This window comes from Monodelphis domestica, chromosome 4 (genome assembly GCF_027887165.1).
Source record: "Monodelphis domestica isolate mMonDom1 chromosome 4, mMonDom1.pri, whole genome shotgun sequence".
Taxonomy (NCBI): domain Eukaryota; kingdom Metazoa; phylum Chordata; class Mammalia; order Didelphimorphia; family Didelphidae; genus Monodelphis; species Monodelphis domestica.
The window spans coordinates 327,995,976-328,018,737 of NC_077230.1; the positions used below are offsets into that span (position 1 = coordinate 327,995,976).

A 22,762-nucleotide genomic window follows, 5' to 3' on the forward strand; every position below is an offset into this window, starting at 1 on the left:
GCTTAGTGGCTATGACATTATATACAGCACAAGTTATGTCTCTGACAACCTACGTGGAGAAAGCATCGTTTTACTGGAGTTTTCAGGGCCTTTGGCAGGCACAGGGTGTGTGCCTGTTGGTTTAGTTATTGACAACAGATTTGGCCTCCTGGAAAGAAAGAAGGAGGGAAGGTAAAGAAACAAAAAAAGAATACAGAGAAGGTCTATCACAACAGTGCTGTATTTGAATGTGCTGACAAACAAGTAACAAGAAAACACATTGGAATGACACCTAGAGGGGCAAGTAGAAGGACTATCGGCATCAAACTCTTTGGATTTTTCTTTCTTCACTGTCAGACATTCAGGAAGTGCCTGAGTGGTAGCTGTAGTAGTTGAGAGCCAAGCAAAGTAAATAGTAAACAAGAAGTCAAAGTCTCTCAACTACATATAGTGATTAATCATATTTTATAGCATTAGTGATTGCATATTCCTTATCTGCATTGGATCCTTTCATTTCTGAAGAAACCCCCATTATAACTGACATAGTATATGCTCCAGGTCACGTCGATAAAACAGACACTTTTAGAACTAAATAAAAAGTCCTATTGGGAGTACTTTCTTAATGAACCATCCAAGGGTTTTCACTATAAAAGTCAGGAAAGTGAAAGAACGATGTGTGGACAAATTAAGCAAATACAGACCTATAAAGCACAGAAAGCTATCTAAAGATAATTTCTGTTCAGTGAATCAATCTGCCCATATCCAAAGAATTATTTTGGCCACCACATCTGTGTAGCATTGTGCCCACTCTTTCCTGGCTTTTAATTAATTTCAAATTATTCTAATAAAAAAAGATGACAAATTTTGGTTGATATTCTTGGTGGGGAAGGGGATTGTGAAGGGAAGGAGTCAATAATTCCTTCTTGTGTCTAGTCATTGTCATTTGGGAACCAATGGCAATTTAGGAGAACTATGCTAAATTTATTGTCACTGAGGAGTTGTTCTAGTTAAAATCCAGTTAAGTGGGAAGAACTGAATGAAGTGGTACATGCCTATTCTTGAGGTTATTTGGAAGACAAGTAATGCCATATATTATGTGGATATGGCATTTTGGAAGGAAATAGTTCTAAACTAAAGAGAAGTCTGAGAGAAGACCTCAGTTCAAATTTTACCTCTAACAACATTCACTTGTGTGACTTTGGGCAAATTACTTAATCTTTCTGGGCCTCAGTTTTCTTACTTGTAAAATGAGGGATAAGAAAAAAAAGTTGGACTTTGAGGCCCTTCCAGTTCTAAATCTATGTTTCTATGATCCTAGTTTCCATTAAATTATATTTGAATGTATGTATAAATACTGAATATAAGCAGGTTTTTTTTCATTTTTATTCCTCTAAGAACTAACAAAAAATGCCTCAAGTTCAACATACCATAACCACACACCCCTCTAGTCCTTGCACTCATTAGGAAGACTGAGATTGAGTTGTTTCCTTTAGGGAACTGGACCAGGGATATACATTTGCATGAATTTATATCTTTATAACTTTTGTGTACTATGTATTTAATACAAACTAATGAAAGTCTAGATAGATAAAACCCAAAGTCATTGGAAATTTTAAGACTGATTTAGCACATGAATAGAACCCCCCTATACCTTTATTTCTATCAAAAGATATTTCTTTGAATTGCTCACAAGATGTAATATACAAATTAATCTTCAAACAGTAAAGCCAGGCATCTTATAATTTTAGGGATTTAAGTGAAACTCTACAATACATACTCTGGGCAAACACAAGTATACACTCAGACATATACATAGATATCTACACAGACACTACATACTCTCCCATAAGCATGTACGTGCACACATGTGCACACACACACATACTCTCTCTCTCTCTCTCTCTCTCTCTCTCTCTCTCTCTCTCTCTCTCTCTCTCTCTCTCAAGACAAAGTTTGGCCTTTCTTAGAATGAGTACAATGAAGACCATTAAGTGCTGCTGGGGAGAAATATCCTTCTCATCCCTCCCTACAATCCACGTAGTTTCCTTTAATCCAATAGCAAATCTGTGCGTATTTGAGGGGGGTGATGCGAACAGCCACATTGAAATCCTGTGGCGAGCCATTCATGTCCACCCACTGGTGTCCTGAAAAGATCCCAATAATTTTGCGCTCCCATCTTTGCTGCTGTCTCTTCCACATCCTCACATACACTCCTGACCCACTAGCACCAGGCTGAGCATCGCACTGCTGGTAGAGGAGGTCATATGTCTCATCTTTGACATCACAGAAGCGGTATACCAGATTTCCTGGCCGGTCATTGTCGTAGCCAGAGAAATGAATTCGGCCCCCTGGCAGATGCTTGGCAGGAGGGCTCACCCCAATCTTCATGAATTTTCTCTTATGGGGTTTTTTGAGCTCTAAAAGAGCATAGTCATAATCCATCCCAATGTCATTGGCATTCCCTTTGATCCAACCCTTGGGGACGTGGGTGCGTTTCACTCTAATCCACTGAAATTTCATCTTGTCAGGGATGGCTGACTTGGAGATGTTAGTGGCCCGACTGCTATCTTTCACCTTGGGCTTCAGGAAGCCCACTCGAAGTTTCTGGGCCCCCTTCACATAAGTTTTCCCATCATGGATACAGTGGGCAGCAGTAAGGACATGTTTCTCAGCTACTAGGGTACCAGTGCAGCCGGTTGACAACTTCACGGATGTTGAGAATGGATAGTTCAGCAAGAAGTCCTTTCCAAAGATGCTGAACCTGCTGTCATAGCCATAAATCTGCCGTTTCATTCGAGACCTGCCCTTGGGCTCTGTCTCACTTCGCTGGACATAAATGCCAACCTCTGTCTCTGTGCGGCTGCCATTGGCATAGAGTGTTTCATAAGACAAATATTGCTTGACTTCTTCATATGTTGGCAGAGGTGAAACCTTGTGGCACTGGGGCCCACAGGAAGATGAAACTTCCAATTTGGCTTCAGCCACAAAGTCTGGCTTGTCTAAATTGTGGGTGGATTGAGGCAAGATGATGGGAACTCGGTAAGCTGGCCAAGTAGGCTTCCAGTGAGCACTGTAAGGGATTACTTCCCTGATGGCACAAAGGAGGAAGACGAGGAGCGTTGGCATGATGGCCATGCTGGGCACTGCTCTGTGGAGATAGACAAAAAGGTAGGTCAGTAGAGCAAGTGGTTGGAACTTCATTCATTGCTTTAAAAACCTGGCAAAATCCTTTCCATTATTTATAAAGCCTCTTAGAAAACCCTTCTCTAGAATCAGGGTGCAGAGAGCAAGTTTAGATAATACTCTCACTTAATACAAGGACTTGACCTTAGAAACTATTCATACGGCTCATTGCCCAAGCTGAAGTGGAAGTTTCTTCCTTCCTATGTTTAAGATGTCACTAATGACTTGCAGCAAGAGGCCTCCTTCAAAACATCCCTTAGCCCTTATTGAACTGTCGATCTTGTCTCAACTCTTGCAGAATTCTGTCTGAAAGGCTTCCTTGTATTGGATATGAGATCTCTCCATGTTCCAAGTAATGCAGTTCATTCATTCAACAAACATGTAAAATATCTACAAGATTCAAACACTGGGCTAGACATTAGGGGCATAAAAATCAATTCAAAATGACTTTGTTTTCAAAAGCTTTGTAATAGGAGGCAATAGGGCAAGGGAAAAGCAGACAAGTTACTATGATGTGAGGGAGAGTATGATGGTAGGCAGAAAAAATTCAGTCATGGTGCTACGAGAAATCTGAGCAGAACAAGATCACTTCTACTTTGGGGGCTGGGAAGGAGGCTGTTCAGGAAAGCATTATGGGGCAGTTAATAGCTTATAAATATATGAGGATGGGGCATAGTGCAAAGCTCATTGGATTGGACCTATACACACACACAAACACACAAACATATATGTATAAGCCTAGGTGGATATGTGTATATACATAAATATATATACACACACACATGCCTACGAATATAGGTATATACCCATATATAGGTATAGACAATCTAGATTGGATTGGTAATCAGAGGTCCTGGGTAAGACTCCAGGCTTCATTGCTGTGGACTTGGACTAATAACCATCTCTAGGTCTCAGTTTTCTCATCTGTTAGATGAGGTGACTTAACAGCCTTTTTCAATTGATCTTTCAATCAACCAGGATTCAATGATAATAATAGCTAACATTTATGTAGCATTTACATTTATATTATGTGCTAGGAACTGTGCTAGGTGCTTTAGAAATATTGTCTTATTTTATCCTTCTATGATCCCATTCAGCTCTATACCCCAAGATCTTGTTCTTCTTTACTGTCTTTCTCCTTCCATGAAATAAATGTCAATTGTCTTACCTAGAGAATGGACTCCCTATTAGATTGTAAGGAGCCTATACCTAAAACAGTTATTCTCTTCATCTCAATCTGTTGAAGTCATTCTGGGAATTCATTGAAATTCCATTTCTATGCTTTTAATTTGTCCATCTCCCCATAAATGGAATATCCTTTCTCTTTCCTTTTTTACTCTTGGAATCCTTTATTTCCTCCAAGATTCAACTCAAGTATCATTTAAAAAAACAACAAACCTTTACCTTCTGTCTTAGAATTAATACTGTGTATTAGTTACATAGCAGAAGAGTGGTAAGGGCTAGCTAGGCAATGGGGGTTAAGTGACTTGCCCAGGGCCACACAGCTAGGAAGTATCTCAGGTCAGATTTGAACCCAGGATCTCCCATCTCTGGGCCTGGCTCTCAATTCCCTGAACTACCCAGTTGCCCCCCAAGTATCACTTCTATGTGAAGCCTTTTCTTATCCCCCACCCCAAATTCCCTCACCTTGATTATATAGGCATATATTGTATTTGTATACAAATTACATATACCTACATATATAGGTATAAACCCATGCGAATATATGTTTATAAATATGTGTATATATATATATATACCATATATGGGTATAGACAATCTATATATAATATATACTTATATAGGCATATACAATGTCAGTGTGAGGTGAGAGGTGTTGGGGTGAGTGATAAGGGGGAGGTACACACACATGTTGTCTCCCTGACTAGATTGTAAGTCCTTTGAGGACGAAAATGACATTTCCTCAATACCTAGTGCAATACTTCACACAGAGTAGTTGCATAATAAGGGCAGCTAGTTGGTGCAGTGAATAGAACTCTGGGACTTGAGTCAGGAAGAGCCAAGTTCAGATTTGGCCTTGGACACTTACTAGTTGTGTGACCCAGGATGATTCACTTAACCTCTGTTTGCCTCAGTTTCCTCATTTGTAAAAGGGGGGGTACAAATATAGTACCTGCCTTCCAGGATTGTTGTAAGGATAAAATAAGACTATATTTCTAAGACACTTAGCATAACGCCTGGCACAAGGTAGGTGCTATATAAATGTTGGCTATTATTATCATTAAATCCTGTTTGGTTGAAAGATCAACTGAAAAGGGCAGTTGAAAAGAGTAGCAACACAGGTTTGGAATGCTTCTAAGTTGAACTTTGAGTAAATTCTGACATTCCAGGTGGAGAATCCTGGACCTATGGCTTTGTTTCAAGGCTCTGCTCATATGGCACCTCCTTCAGGATGAAAGTTTTCTCTTTCTTACTTCGGATTTTTCCTGTGCCCTATATACCTGGATTTCTTCTTTGCCTCAATTTCTTTCTCTCTTGTTTTTATTTAGTTGTATATTCTCTCTGTTCTCTTCTCCCCTATTAGAGTATAAGCTCCTTGAGGGGAAGAACTAGATGCTTTTTCATCTTTGTAGCTCTGATACCTAAAAGAGTGCCTGGTGTATAACAGGTATTTTATAGATGCTTATTGAACTGAATTATCAAGAAAGCATCTCTCATTTCCCCAGAATCTTGAGATTGGGTTAAGAAGCATCCCAGATATGGAATTTTGGTTGTTAAATCCAAAAGTGGTCAGGATGGTAGACAGGGGGCGAGATGAGATAATAAAGATAATAAAGGCCCTTCTTGCCTGTGGAAGCATTCCTCAAACATTTGCCCTGAAGGTTCCTCTCTGCAAGGACCCCCAGAAAATTATGAAGAGGGCACATGGCTAAAAGGGATGGTGCCATATTAGCTTGTGGAGGCAGTAACAGATCTATAGTTCTTTCAGGTTAAACTTTGAGACTTGTTGGTTAGGGACCACTATGCTAGCTAAGTAGAAGCAGAAATGATAACGTTCTGCAGTGATTGAATATATGTGGTTGAATGAGTCTAAGGAATCAAGGATGACAGTGCTTCTGTGGGGGAAGGAGAATTATCATAGAATAAATGCCATAATAATTAGGGATAGGCTGTAGAGAGATCATTTCAAGTGCTCCATTTGCTTAGATTTCATCTATAGGGGATAGTGGAAGGAAGCATTTCCCAGGGAACTTCATTCTTGACCAGTTACAGTGACCAATGATTTCATGAATACCAAAGCTGATGGCTTTTTCTCAATTCTTATCCTCTTTGACCTCTTTAAAGCATTTGCCACTGATGACCACCTTTTCCTTTAGGGTATCCTCTTTCCTCTAGGATCTGGAGAATCTGGATCATATTAGAGATAAGGAAATGGAGGTAGAGATAAGTTACTTGTTCAGGGTTCCACAGCTAATAAGTGCCTGAGACCATATTTGAACTCAGGCCATCTTAACTGCGGGCCTGGCACTCTATCCACTGTACCACCTCACTACCCCAGCTGCCAAAATCTAATTTGTAATAAAAAACTTTTTATTTATAAAGAACCCTTTCCAGATTACAAAGTACTTCTCCTTATAGCTCTTTAATACAAGTAATGCTAGCATTATTATCTTCATCTTAATGATGAAGAAACTGAGGAAAAAGAGGAGTCAAGTAATATGTACAAGATAACACAGCTAATAAGTAGATAAGATAAAAAGACTCAAACTGAGGGCTTTTAACTAGTCCAAGGTTCTTTCCACTATGCAACCTTTAACTTTAAGTCCATCATCTGTTGTTAAAAGTATATCATGTCATACTAATTATACTTATATTAACAACAATCTACTTAATTATACTTCAGTGAATCTGTGAAACTTTTCATGTGTGAGATAAAAACTACACCTTGTATTTATTTTAAAATTATTCATGTGTGGATATAATGTATTATTCCAGTAGAATACATGCTCCTGGAGGGCAGGGATTATCTTATCTTTGTCTTTGTAGTGCCTAACACAAAGGACTACAGAATCAAAGAGCTAGAGTTGGAAGGAATGCCATTCAGTCCAATTCCCTGGTTTAACAGAGGAGGAAAATACAGTGACTTGCTCAATATAATACAGATAGTAAATGACAAAAGCAGGATTTAAACCCAGCCCCCCTGACTCTGACTCTAATACTCTTATCCCTATACCAAAAACTGCTTCTACAACATCATAGAAACTTTTTTTACCTTACCTTACCTTACCTTACCATCTGTATTGCTTCCAAGGTAGAAGAGCAGAAAGGGCTAGGCAATAGGGGTTAAGTGACTTGCCCAGGGTCACACAGATAAGAAGTATTGAAAGTCAAATTTGAACCCAGGACTTCTTGTCTCTGGGCCTGGCTCCCAGTCCACTGAGCCACCCCAAAATATAGAATCTTTAAAAAATGATTGATGACACCTCATCCATATTCAACCATTCAGTTAATCAAAAACATTGATTAAGCACCCATCAAGTGCTTAATCAAAGAGGATATGAATACAGAGAATGAAACAATTCCTACTTTCAAGGACTTTACATTCAACCAGAGTGTGTGTGTATGTATCTATATATGTATGTAACTGGCATCTGATGAATGTGCAGGCCCTATAAGCTTGTTCTGCTGATGCAACTTGCATACATGCTACCATTATATACCTAATATAAATAGCTACAAGGCAGTTTAATAGAAGGTAGGCTGGGAAGGAGAAAACTGGCAATGTTATCTGTATGTATTTGGAAATTCTTCAAGAGGATCTATCCAATATGCTGGAGGTCTTCCCCAATGGATACCGTCACATGGTCAGGTTGTCATTCCTGGCTTTTTGCTCCCCAATAAATTCACCTCCCCTTCAAATCACCCAAGTCCTTGAAGATGTCTATAAAATCTCTTTCTTGGGTGTAACCAAGTCATCACTGATAACACCATCGCATAGAGGTGGTGTTGCATAAGGTATGCATAAGGCAACTTTTGGCTAATTATAATTCAAATAAAAATGAGCCTCATGAATACAGAATTAATAAGAAATATGTGATCATTGAATTAATTAAGGACTTAGTTGATGTTCACCTTTGTACTGTCGATGAAAAAAGGGTTGCTAGGCAAATGAATAAACACTGAACAAAGGGAAAACAAAATCTTTTTGAAGGACAATTATCTGCATATATTTTAATTTTCCTTTTTTAAAAAGAAACCCTTCCCTTCTGCCTTAGAATCAATTCTAAGGCAGGAGAGCAGCAAGGGGTAGGCAATTAGGGTTAATTGACTTGCCCAGATCATATAGCTAGTTCATAGACAGGTATCCCTTCCACATTGTAACTTTTCCCATTGTGGTTTAGATATATAGCAGGTTGGCATAAGAAATTAAATGGGAATTTGGGGGGAGTTTTACAGAAGCCACAAAAGACATCCAAAGGCTAGCAGATGACACAGAAAAAAGTTTAAACTCAGAAATGCATAAAATAGCCCATCACTAAATACTTAACTCAAATTTTACAATAAGGTACTACAAATATCTCATAAAAAGAGGAAAAGATTCAAGCTTCTTCTCTGGTACAATGGGAGGCCAAAAATTTTTATGTGGATTTTTCAGATCGCAGGGGTACCATGCCCCTAACTCCATTGATGTGGAAGGGACACTTGTATTTTAAAAACCCTAACTAGAAATTATTCTGCAAACTTATTCCCCATTCTTAGATGTCCATTCTAGCAAGTTGGAATGATTTCTTGCCAAAACAGCATGGCAACACATTTTTACTAGCTCTAGGTACCATATGAATCTGAGTATTGTTAAAATGCAGACTTCCCTATTTCTGACTCTCCTTCTACTGAATAGTCTGGCCTCTTATTGGTTTTATCATGGGTTTTCTGTGAAACTATGGATAAATTGATTTACTTTTGAGACTTAATTTCCTTGTTTGTAAAATAAGGCTGTTTGGACTAGATACTCTTACAACCCTTTCAGCTTAAAATTTTGAGTTCATATAGGGCCTTTTGGGGGGGGGGTGTATATGTATATGTGTGTATGTTAGTGTTTGCCTCTACTCCCAATCTTTTAATATAAAAACTCCCTTTGCTGATACAGACTGACTAATCCCCCCATAATTTATCATTTTGGACAGTTGCCTGGGAAAACAGAGGTGAAGTGATTGTCTATTGTCATGCAGCTAGTACCTAGAGGAATTAGGACTGGAACTAAATGAAGCCTTTCAGACTCTAAAACCAACCCTCTATTTTTACAACTTTTTAGATGATCAGATCATTACTTTGAAGTGAAGTCAGAATGTTATCAGTTCCAAACATGGATTTTTAATTGGTCAATCAAAAGGCATCAGATCTGATATTTCTTATGTTTGATATTTATACTACTAATTTTCTTAGCAGTTTTCACTCCTCCCCTTATAAGCTATTTGGATATTCTTGGAGATTTATTAAAAATTGGTATTAATTAGCTGTTCATATTCTTTCTGGCCTTTTAATTTCATCTTTCAACAAACCACTCAAAAGGACCCTAGAACATCACATGGGTCGGCTTTGTCCTTGATCTCCATGCTCCTGGTTGGTTATGTAGTCACTTTGTTTACAAACATAGTCTGTCTTGCCCTTTGCAGCCTTGGACAGTTTACTCAGCACTAACTCAGCAGGATTATGAAGGGTGGAGGCAGCAGGGAAAAGGAAAGTTTACATTGTTAACAGATCCTACACTGCGGGTGATCTGGCTTCCTCCATCTGTCCATAAAACATGCAGACTCTACCCAGCAGAGGGCAGCTTTCAGGAATTTGAAGGAAGGGATGTGGAGATCATGGTTAGATATGCCGAAGAAAATGTATTTCAAGGAAAATAAATTGCCTACTTTGGGATTTCTCTAAATTAATGCATCTCCCTTCCCCCCCCTCCCCCAAAGTTCTTTGTAACACACTGATTTTTATTGTGACTAACACACACACACACACACACACACACACACACACACAGAAATTCAGTGGACAGAAGGCTGGATTTGGAATTGGAGGATCTGGATCTGAATTCTGGCTTTGCCATTTACTATTTTGCATGACCTCTGATTTCAAAAGAAGCTTGTTTTATGGCTTTAGTTTCCTCACACATAAAAGAAGAAAACTAGTTTAGGTGGTGTTTATGGTCCCTTCCAGATTTCTATCTACTTTTCCTCAGGTACTCATGCATTACTTGTTATAATAGCAATAGCTCACACATAAATGCTGCCTTACAGTTTCCAAAGCATCCTATGAAGTAAGTACTGTCAGTATTAGCACCCGTAATTTTACAGATGAGGAAACTGAGACTTAGATCATCCTCAATTAATAATGCCCCATATTCCCACTCCTCCCATACTCACTTTTAATTATATTTTGCACATAAATTCTATTTACTTTCTGGATCTAGGAGGATCTGTTGTATCTTCTCAATCAAATCTAAATTTTTTGTGGCAAGAATTATCTCACTTTTCCATTTGTATGCTTAGGGTTGGCACAGAACAGGTATTTGATTAAGTTTTGTTGATTGATTAGAATGCTAAAAGGGATAAGAACAGGGACTGGACTTATGATCTTATTAATGTAGGTAAGATCACCAGGTAAGGAAACTCTCTTCATCAGTGCAGGTCAGCACCTTTAGCAAGGTAGTAAATAAAATACATAGAATGCTGGGCCTAGAGTCAGGAATACCTGAGTTCAAACCCAGCCTCAGATATTTACTAGCTATGTGACTCTGGGTAAGTCAGTTAACTGGGTTTGCCTCAGTTTCCTCATATATAAAATGAACTGGAGAAAGAAATGGCAAACCACTTCAGTATCTTTATCAAGAAAACCCCAAATAGGAACACAAAGAGTCAGACAGGACTGAACCACACAACACACTTTCTGGGCAATGTTGTCTCAGTTGCCTAGTACAGAGGTTGAATGGCTTGTCCATAGTCAACAGAGTCAGTGTGTCTGAATGCTAAAAAGTATTCCAATCCCATACCCCTAGAATAAGACAGTGGGGGACAAATGATCATTGTTTCCATTTCAATTAACTCTAGGTAGACCGACTTTCCCACTTATAAAAGTTAGTACTAAAATAAAATAAACTTTAAAAAGGATTGTAATAACCACACTTACAATTCTAACATTGAAATGGCCACTCATGGGTTAAAGAAGAGAAAGACTGAAGATGCTTCTGAATGAATCATATAGCAAAGGACAGCAGGCTTTATAGAAAGAATGGCAATTTCCAAATCTTATGATCAATCTATCCAAGTTTTCGTGAAGAAAACTGCAGTCTGTGTGGTTTTGTTTCTAAGCCCAAAGCTTTGCCAGAAGTAGTTACTTTATATATATATATATATATATATATATATATATATATATATATATATACACACACACACACACACACACACACACACACACACACACACCAATGTTTCTTATGAGTACTTTCATACAGCACTTTATCTATAATGACAAAGGAGAAGAAAATGGAAAATTTAGCTAAGCAAGTATTTTCTTAATGCAAAAATGTCTTGTATTATAGAGAAACTTTTACTTTCCTAGTTTATAAGTCAGACTCACTTAATATGTGTAATGATGACTGTTCTATGACTTAGCATTACAGAGTCCTATATTTAAAGGTGGAAGGAAGCCTATAAGCTATCTAGTCTAATTCCCTCATAATAGATGAGGAAACTGAGGCCTAGAGAGATTGTGTCCAAGCTCACATAAGTGTAAGGGCTTGAACCCATAACCTTGGACACTAGAACCAGCAATTCTTCTATTGTACCACATAGCTCTGTCCCTTTTATACCTGAATTCACAAAGGATCTAGGATTTCTGAAGATTGGGAAACTCCCTGCACTTATTACAATTCTCTATGACTTCATAACTACATCTTAGGGAATTGCTTAAGGCATCCAGAGGTTAAAAGACTTGCCCTAGTCCCACAGCCCTTTCAGAATGTTACTGAAGAGTGGGAATAAATTGGGACAGTAACTATAAGAATGTTTGGGGAATATCAGCTGTGATTATTCCCTCTTGTCTCTAAATCTTGCTCTCTCAGTACTCTGACAGCAACTTTTCAGAGCAAACCTAGCTGTAACCACCCAGACTTTCCTGGTGCCAAGTACTTAGGAAAATGAATTAGCCTCCTTCTATTGGCAAACAAGTATTGAAGAGAACATATAATGCTCAGTAGGAGTTTTCTAATTGTGCAACTTATAATGTTCTGTAACCACTGTAAAAACAGTAGTTTTGAAAGAAACCATGTAAAATTCTGTAAGGACAAATGTTGCAGTTATAGTTTGGAAAGATGAAGAAAGTTTTTCCATGGGGTCTAAGGCCAGGGGCATGGACAAGTTGAAAAGCAGGCTAGTTCCAAAAGCAAATACCTGAAATTCATAAAAGCAAGGGGAGAGGCTAACTCTCATTTTCCCAAGTCAGAGAACCTGTTAAGGCAAAGCTGACCCAATCATGTATGGTTTAAGAATAGCAGAAAGTCTTATAGAATTTTAACCGGTGACAATGAACAATCAAACAGGATCCTACTTCCTCTGTGCTGGAGATGAGGCCCAAGATGACTCAAGTCTAAGGACAAAGCTGGTATGAGACAACTAGAGACTATATAACATGTTTGTAGGCGAGAGACCTTAAGAAAATATCTCCCAGGAGTGAAAAGGAGTTTTGCATGAACTCAGTCTGAAGCCTTTCATCCTTGGGGCATACAAAAATCAATGAGCTAGAAAACCTGACACCTATTCACTAGCGGTAGACTGGGTTCCAGCAGCTTTCTCGGACACACACTAATGGGCATTTTGGCACATCAGTGGAGAAGTACAAAATGCATTCATATTCAGAATTGAACTGGATAAGCAGTGGAGCATTCAAAAAGTGAGCTATATAGTTGTCTTGTTGCTTCTGAATTTTGGGAAGGGGAAAAAAAAACGTTTTCACAATCTGGGAAAGGTTGTACCAAGTTGCTTTGGATTTAGTGAAGGTTCAACAAAATTCCCAAACTAAATGTATCTGTAATCATGAAGCTGACGTTTTTATAACTACGCTTGCTATCCTGGATAATTTGTTTTAGATAATCCTACTATCACACTGCCCAAAATTCACTCTATTTTTAACTCACACTTCAAACATACTAGGCAAAGGGAAGGTCAGTCCTGTTATACATGGACAAGTGTCCACAAGTACAACGCTAAAAAAAAATATGATTGATAGGAACTATGTGAACAGAGTGTGAATTTTTGGCTATTGGTGAGTCTGACCTGAAAAAAAAGAAAGACAAGTTCTTGCCTTTCCTCATAGTTACTCTCCACAAGTTAAAATGAAGGTTAATCTGACATTGGCATATCTCCTTCTTAAGAATTTAAAGGCTCAGAGTTACTTTTGAGCTCTAGGACCTCAGGGTACAACAATTCCATACATCAACATTGCTCCTTTATGAGCAGGCAGACTTTTCACCAGCTGCAGGGCTGTTTCTAAAGTCTCATGGGTGTCACCCAAAGGGAAATAAAACAAACATGATTTTTATCGGTCGCTTTCTCAGGAGATAATCAACCAGAGTCTATTTGTATTTCTAAATAGTGCACTTCAAGGGGATGCCCAACTCTTTAAAAGTCTCTTTCTACTGCTTCCCCTTGGCTCTTCTGCTTTCTATTTAAAAGTTAACAAGGCACGAGAAACAGTTACAATCAAAGGAAGAAATCTTCTCTTCCAGCAAATGTTGATAATATGTTGACAAGAGCTCTTGATTCAGTTCTCTGCAGTGTGGAGTCTTCAGTCCAACTCCAAAGAAAGGAAACTAAAGCCTAAACTTTTCTTCTTCTACCAGGGTGTGTTCACAATCCTGTGTCTGAGAGTTAAACATTAATTTCCACTCATAGACCCATAGCACTTTCTAAAAATAAGCATTTGCACACAAGCACACAAACACAGACACACAAACCCAGGAGAGGGAGAAAAATCAAAGACAGAAAGGAGTTATTCTTGAAAGCATTTATTTACCCTTCCACTTATTCCTTAACCTCAACTGAGTTCCCCTAATGCCAACCATCTTTCTCCGCTTGCAGGCAGAACGATCATCCCGGGGATTATTTCTCAAACCCTGTTGCATATTTCAGTGAATCCTACAACGTATGAGCTGGAAAGGACCTCAAAGAAGATCTACTCCAATCCCCTTTCCTCCATTTGACAGAAGAGGAAACCGGGGCTTGGGGAGGTATCATGCCTTGTCCAAGGTCACATAACCAGAGGCAGAGAAGCCTGGATCTCATATCCTTTCTGCCATCCCAGACCAGGGTTCTTTCCACTGGACCACTCTGCCCAGGACGAGTTTCCCCTTCACTCGTACAAAACAAACAAAACCCAAGCACACAAAGTTATCCTCCTTTGGCTAAATGGGAAGAAATGGGATACTATATATTGCACTTTTAAAAATCTTCCCGGAGCTGTAACAACTTCAACTCCGGTCCTACCATACTCCCAGTCATGAGCCGACCGGAGGACGCATCGAGACAGTGATGAGGAAGGATCCCCAGCTTGCCTGCCGTCATCTGTCCGTTTCGGTGTGTGTCCGTCTGTCTGTCGGTCGGCCTCCCTGCCTGCCTGTCAGTCAGTCAAGCGGCACTCACCCCCTTCCTTTGTCCAGCTTCCAGCTGCAGCTCACCCCGGGAGCTGCCCCGCCCCACCCGGCCCTGGAGCAGGTCTAGGGCAATGGCCTTTCCTAGAGAAGAGTAGTCCCCGAAACAGTCCCCGAGGGAGGGCAGAGAGAGGAGGTGGGCCGGCGAGCAAGCAGAGTGGAGCAGAGCCCAGAAGCTGTCCGGGTTTGCCTGCCCGCCTGCCAGTCGGCAGCTTACCTCCCCTCTCCTAGGGCCAGAAACATACTCACCCCGCGCCTCGCATCCCTGCGCCCTGACCCAGCTCTTTGCGCCCGGGCGGACAGGCGCGCTCAGACAGGTGTGGGCACTAGGAGCAAATGCGCTGCTCCCATCTCTGCACCTCCCCGGCGGGTAGTGGCGATGAGGAGGGCGCGCGCGCGCGTGTGTGTGAGTATATGTGTATGTATGTGTTCGCGTGTGCTGGGTAGGGGGTAGCTCTGCGTCCGCCAGCTTCCCTCCACCAGCTCCTCCTCTTTCACCTCCCCCCTTCTTTTCTCCTCCCCTACTTCACTCCTCCCCAACCTCCTTCTTGTTTCCCTGTCTTTCCGCCGCCTCCTCTTCCCCCTCCCCTCTCCCCCTTCTTGCACTCCCCGTCTCCTCGCTTCCTTCTTGTTTTTCCCCTTTCCCAATATTCTCTCTCTCTCTCTCTCTCTCTCTCTCTCTCTCTCTCTCTCTCTCTCTCTCTCTCTCTCTCTCTCTCTCTCTCTCTCTCTCTCTCTCTCTCTCTCTCTCTCTCTCTCTCTCTCTCTCTCTCTCTCTCTCTCTCTCTCTCTCTCTCTCTCTCTCTCTCTCTCTCTCTCTCTCTCTCTCTCTCTCTCTCCCTCTCTCTCCCTCCCGTCTCTGTTTCCCCTTCACACCCCCCCCCCCCCCCCCCCCCCGTCCCCAGTCCCTCTTCTAGCTTGGATACTTGCTCCTCGGTTCCCGGAATCTGGCTGGAGGAGTGAGGGCTATGGCTTGCCACATTTCCCTTACAGGTGTCACCTGCTTTGGCTAAGTTCTCGAAACTGTACCCCTACCCTTCCCTTCCCCCCCTTTTTTCCTGAGAGAATTTAGCACCAAGTATTTTCCCGCTCCAGTGCACTCTAAACTTATAAAAACCTAAACAAACTTCCTTTGAGCCTCTCTTCCTGCCCCCCCCCCCCCACTTAGAGCTGGCTCTGCACCCGGATTCCCCCCCCCCCCCTCCGTGATTGCTCACAGTAAGCCATGAGGGCAGCATGACAAGATCACTCTAATCTACTTGCCACCAATCTCTCTTTACTGAATTCTTGTTCATCATTTAAAGCCCAACTAAATGTCACCACTTTCGGGAAGCCTTCCCAAACCACCCTTTTGGTAAGGACTCTTCCTCCTTTAGACCTTAAATACCATTTTACTTGCTCTTTGTGTGAGCTTCCCAAGTATAATTTTGTATTAGTCATATGTGTGCCATAACATCTTCCTATTAGACTTCATTAAGTTTGTAAAGTTCTTGCAGGCAGGGAGTGTTTTCATTTTTTGTATTCAATTTTGTGTATTCCAAGATTAACACTGTGCCTTCTTGTCATCCAGTCATTTTTCAGTTACATCTGACTCTTCAGGACGGCATTTAAGTTTTGTTTTGTTTTTTAAACCCTTATCTTCAGTCTAGGACTCAATACTGTGTATTAGTTCCAAGGCAGAAGAGCAGTAAGGACTAGGCCGTGGGGGTCAAGTGACTTGCTCAGGATCACACAGCTAGGAAGTATCTGAGGTCAAATTTGAACCAAGGACCTCCCTTCTCTAGGCCTGACTCTCAATCCACTGAGCCACCCACCTGTTCCCTATTTGAGGTTTTCTTGGCAAAGATACTGGAGTGGTTAGGCATTTTTACAGATGAGGAAACTGAGGCAGAGTGAAGTGACTTTCTCAGGGTTAAACAAGTGTCTGAGGCCAACTCAGGCACTCTATCCATTGAGACATCTAATTGCCCATGCACTCCCTAGCTGCCCACCTGTGCCTGGCACATAATAAATATGGATTAATAAGTGGATTCAATAAATTTTGTATACCACGAGGCTCCATTTGTAGGTAGGAATTCAATCTTAAAACTTGTATTTTAATTGGAGCCTCATACCTTGCTTTGAACAGTCCTGACTTCAAAATCTTGATTGCAAACTGATAGTTTGATGAGTAATAAGGTATCTGTCCAGGCACTTCCTTTGAGGTAAGTCATGCAATCTGTTAAATTTGTTGAATTTTCTGGGAATTAAAAGACCCAAGTTCCTTCTTGTTCTACCACATCATTTGTTTGGCTTTAATTGTCTAGTCTATTGTGAGTCTTAATTTTCTTTTTTTTACCTGTAAAATGAGGGGTATTGGACCAGTTGACTTCTAAAGTTCTTCCCATTTCTAACAGGATCATATGACGTTATCCCACTTCCAGATTGGAAATTTTGCTGATTCTCTTAGTTTGGTCACAGATTCGTCAATTGAGGGCTTTCTGCTGATCTTAAGTGTTTTTTTCTCCTAAACAGTTTCTTTTTCCCCGTTTGCTTAGAAAACATAAACTTGGGCAGGGTAAAGAACAGCATTCTCCTACAGTATTTTGACTGATTTCCTAGAGGCCTAGAGCATGCTGAGTGGGCCCTCATTAAGTCTTTTCTACAGTAGTAGCCCTTGGCTCCTGGGCAACCTTGCAAAGTTGTTCAAATTTATAATTAATGCAGTCTCCCCTGACTGCCCCCTTCCCCCTTACAGCACTCATGTGGTGTTCCTGCCCCCTCTTTTTTTCTGTCACTTCAAAGTGGGCATTCCTGGACCAATCGTGCATTGTATTCCTTCCCTCCCCTCTCACACAGTTGTATCCTAGTGAACTCAGGCTAGAATGAAAACCCAGAGCAACTTTGAAGGAGAAAAGACCCCACAAACATGTAGCTTGAGAGAAGTGTATGGAAGGAAAGGTTATAGGTTGTTTGTACATATGTCAACCTTACTCAATATGTCAACACCCTTCTATTTGCCTTTTGGAGTCACTGCCCAAAGGTCAGAAGCTTGGAGATCACTGACAGGTGAAATGATTTAGTCTGTTAAAGGGTTCTCCCTCCAGTGTTCTTAATAAAGTCTGCTTTTGGGAGACGATCTGATATATTTATTCATACTGAGCTATTAGTGACTGATACTGATTAGATACTGATTCCTACTGGAGCCAGCATGGCAAAAACACCAGATAAGGGTCTAATCCTTGTTCTGCCAGTACGACCTTGGGAAATCATTCAACCTTTCTGGGCTTCAGTTTACCTATTTGTAAGAGGATAAGCTTGGGTCAGATGATGTTTAAGGCCCTCCTTAGGTCTAAGAGTTTATATTCTATGATCTGTTGTATATTCCAAAGCTCCCTTTGTCTCAAATATCTTCTGAGATTCTCTACTATTTCTTACAATGGTATTCAGAGTAAAATATGGTACATATTCAATTCAGACAATAAACATTTATTGAGCTCCTACTATATGCCAGGCACTGTGCTAAGCACTGTTGAATTCAATTCAATAGATATTTATACAAAGTACTTTGCTTAATCCTAGGAATATAAAGTAAACAATAAAATAGTTCTGATGCTCACCAAGCTTACATTCTTAAGAAATATTATTTTACCTAGCTGTGTGACCCTGGGCAAGTCACTTGACCCCCATTGCCTAGCCCTTACCACTCTTCTGCCTTGGAGCCAATACACAGTATTGACTCCAAGAGGGAAGGTAAGGGTTTAAAAAAAAAAGAAATATTATTTTAAAACTCCTACCTTAGAATTCATTCTAAATATTGGTTCTCAGGCTGAAGAGCAGGAAGGGCTAGGCTCTTGGCTTAAATGACTTGCCCAGGGTCTCATAGCTAGGAAGTGTCTAAGGACAGATTTGAACTCAGGATCTCCTCATCCCCAGGCTTGGCTCCCTATCCATTAAGCTGCCCCCAAAGTTTACATTCTAAGGAATATATCCCTAAAGTAATGATAAAATTCAGTAAGCAACTGAAGAGATATTTATTGATGGGCTGTGATTTTTTGGAGGGAGACAGATGTATTGGGAAGAGCTTCACTTGACTTCTCCATCTCTCAAATCTGGCCACTACTTTTAAACAACAACAATGTCACCTATCAATGCTGAGTGGCAAATGTAACTAAAAGAGTTGCTTAGCGCTCTAGTGGGTTAAGTGACTTGCATGGAGCCAGTACATAACAGAAGCAAGGTTTGAAGACATCTTTGTGATTCCAAGGTCAGTCTTCTATCCACTCTACCTCATATTTCTTCCCAGGCAATTCAGCAAACATTAAGTACCTACTTGGTTTAGAGCACTTTACTAGGTACTGGGGAAGGATAAAAAGATTAGGTAATAAGACACAAATATTGATAACTATTATATACAATATTCCATAAGAGAATCAGAAAAATGAGGTGCAAAAAATTCTATGTGTGATCTGAAAGAGGAGGTCAGTATCAATGCAGGTAGAGTAGGGTAGAGGGATTGGTCATTTACAAAAGGGGAAAATAAGGCAAAGGTACATAAATGAATAGCAAAGTTAGAGATTTCATATGATAAAGAACAGAGTGATTGATGATAGTAAAATAATAATAACTGACAGATAGTTTTTAAGGACTCCAGAGTGCTTCACTGGAATTTTTCCATATGACTCTCACAAAATACTTCAGGTAAGGTTATCCCTCCTTATATTATATATATTACTTGCCACTTTACTTATTTGTGTAAATGTTGTATTTCCCCACCACCATTTTATACTTTATAGACCAGTGATGGTGAACCTTTTAGAGGGGTGGGTGATGGGAGAAATGTCCTCAGGTGTGGGTGGAAAAGGGGAAGGGAGCAGCCCAGTCCCACATCCCTCTGGCTTTCTAGTAAGGAACTCTAGTGAACTCTGTGCTGGGATAGTGATGATACTCATGACCACAGAGAGGGCTCTGAGTGTTCCCTCTGGCATACATGCCATAAATTCATCACTATGGCTATAGACTGTAAGCTTCTTATGGGCAGGTACTGATGAATTCTATACAGACCCTTACACTCAGCAGGCAATTGGGATCATAGAAGTAGAGCTGGAAAAGAACTTTAGAGGTGACCTAATACAATCCCTTAATTTTATAAGTGGGGAAACTGAGGTCCAGAGGGGTTAAGTGATTTGCCCAATATCTCATAGATAGTTAAGAGGATTTGATATCAGATCCTCTTATACAGAACCAATGCTCTTTTCATTGCACTGAAAATGTTTGGTGAATTAGCAGTCCCATTTTAGGTCTGAGGAAATTTGGACTTAGAGAAGAAAAATTACTTGTCCACAGTCACTCTGTGGCTAAGTGCCAGAAAGAGATTCAAACCAAAATTGCTACTGCTTCTACATCTAGAGTTCATTCCACTATACTGCAAATAAAACTACTTTTGGACCACATGCTTAGCTCCCAAGTTGATAAACAGGGTCTCTAAAACCCAGTTATGGGTGTATTCTGAGGTCTCAGCCAACCCACATCATTTCTCAATTTCTTGGAGCTTCTCCATCTGTTATGATAGAGTCATAGATTTAGATTTGGAAAGAACAATAGGGATCATCTAGTCCAACCTTTCATTTTATAGATGAGAAGACTGAGGCCCTTAAGAGATTAAGCAATTTGCCCAAGGATACAAAGCTAGTAAATGTTAGAATTGGGAACATAATCCAGGTTTTTGGACTATAAATCTGTTATTGTTTCCCCTGCATGCAATGGGAACAACTCTATGTGGTTCCATTGGATGATTCTTAAAAAAACAACAAAGATTTGGGGGCAGGTAGGTGGCTCAGTGGATTAAGAGCCAGAATTTCCTACATGAGTCTTCTCCTAACATTTGATCATTCCACATTCTTCCTTCTACACCCCACCTAATCCCACACCAATGGCTATTTATATCTTCTCAAATGTGTACATGTTGTTTGTCCTAAAAGAAAGTAAATTCCTTGACAGCAGGGATTGTTTTGTTTTTATATCCCCAGTACCTAGTACAGTGCCTGGCACATGAGATGCTTAATAAAGGAATACTTCAATTCATTGTTTGATAAGTGGTCAGGATTTAAGCTTAGGTCCCTTGATTACAAATCTACCTCTTATTTTTTTAATAGAGGGCTTAGAACTTTCCAGATCACTTCATTTTCTTTCACTAGTTCTACTTGGTTCTTACATTGACTCCACAAACATCATGGTTCCCACAGGATAAGCTCATTACCTAAAATCTTATCATCATTTAGATAGACTCAGATTTGATACTCAGTACCCTTAAGTGCCTGCCTCTCACCTCTGACTGGAGGTCAGAGGAATTTGTTGACTGGGCAACAAATTCCTTCCAAAGTCTTCCTTTCTAGAGGGATCAAAACTTCCTGGTAATTATTTTCTATCAGCAGCTCAGCTTTCTAGAGTTTCTGCTCCACTGATGTCATGCCTCAGGGTATCCCGTGGTGTTCCCACCCCTCAACTTTTCAGTTTCCTTTTTTCTATCTTCCCCCAATAGAGCTCTTTGTGGGCAGGCACTTTTTTCTTGTTTGTATCCCTAATGTTTGCACAGTGCCAGGCACATAGTAGAGCAACTAGGTGGTACAATGAATGGAGGTCTGGGTCTGGAATCAGGAAGACTTGTCTTTCTGAGTTCAACACTGGCCTCAGATACTTATCATTTGTGTGACCCTGGGCAAGTCATTTAACCCTCTTTTCCTCAGTTTCCTCATCTTGAAACTGAATTAGAAAAGGAAATGGCAAACCACTCTAGTATCTTTGCTAAGAAAACCCCTTATGGGATCCCCAAATGCCTAAAAACCAACTTAACAACAAATAGCATATAGTGGATGCTTAATAAATGCCTATGGGGAAGTGCTAAGATGATATTAAAATACATATTGGAGTGGGAATCAGGAAATTTGGGCTCCTGCTTTACTCTGACATTGGCTACTCATGAGATCATGTCATGTGATAAATCATTTCATCTGTGGCCTCAGTTTCCTCATCTGTAAACCAAGGGTTGGACTAAATGGTCTCAAGTCTTTGCCAGCTGTAGCATTCCATAAAAGTCTGCCTTTATTAAAAAATTCTATAACAAAAAATACTGTCCTCAAAATAACTTTTGTTCCTTCTTCACACACATGTATACTGCAACGTGTGCAAGAACACCTCAAACTGCTGTTCTATTCCCATCTGGTTCTTAATAAAGGGATTGTGGTATTATTTACACAAAATGTTATATATTTTCTATTGTTACATTTAAGAAATCATCATTCAATGTACTAATTTTTGAGAGTTTGGAAATCTAAACATGGTAATGATAATCTCTGATTAGATTGGAAATATAATATATGCCTATGGCCACCTATCAATATTTTCACATGGATATACTTTGTATTCAGAGAAAATGTAAGACCTTTGTGAGAGAAAGGGCTATAATAATCCTCTTTGAAGGAATATATATACAGTAATATGAAGTTATCAAGAAGAAAAACAGGCTTTGCCAGCTAGTAATTTCCTGTACACCATGGGCACCATTTTCAAGTGAAAAATTAGAAGCGTTGTGAAATAAATGTGTGTTTCTCATTTTCTCTGGTCAAGATTGAGAATTCCCTAGAGGCCAGAACTGGGCTACTCTGCTATACTCCTACTTAGTTATTGAAACTTATGATCAAAAACAACCAAAGCAAAAAAAAGAATTCATTCTTCCTTCTTTAAATTAGGGGGAACCTAAGATGCTGTTTGTCTACAAAGTGAATTTTTAATAAGCCACTTTTATATGAGCCTATTGTGAAGCATTTTTTTCAAAGAATCCTATAAACCTCCAAATCTTTTTAATCTTTTTTTTTTAAGATAAAGAGTTCTTTTAAGGGGAAAAAACCCTCATAACTTTAATTCTTAGTTTGTATTTATTCAGAATGTTCTTTCTCA

The 22,762-nt window shown here is 39.9% G+C and overlaps 1 protein-coding gene across 2 annotated transcripts; it reads right to left on the bottom strand.

The window, feature by feature from the left end:
- Positions 1-202: 202 nt before the first annotated feature.
- On the bottom strand, positions 203-15,333 carry PRSS23 (serine protease 23). Of its 2 annotated transcripts, none has more exons than XM_007490830.2 (2): positions 15,077-15,333; positions 203-3,127 (listed from the first exon to the last, which is right to left on the bottom strand). In XM_007490830.2, exons 1-2 carry the CDS (start codon positions 15,088-15,090, stop codon positions 1,996-1,998), a joined length of 1,146 nt encoding a protein of 381 aa, XP_007490892.2. In that variant the 5' UTR covers positions 15,091-15,333; the 3' UTR covers positions 203-1,995. The 2 variants fall into 2 exon arrangements, with proteins under 2 accessions (XP_007490892.2, XP_001376680.2); XM_001376643.4 differs by lacking the exon at positions 15,077-15,333 and adding an exon at positions 14,664-14,739.
- Positions 15,334-22,762: the final 7,429 nt, after the last annotated feature.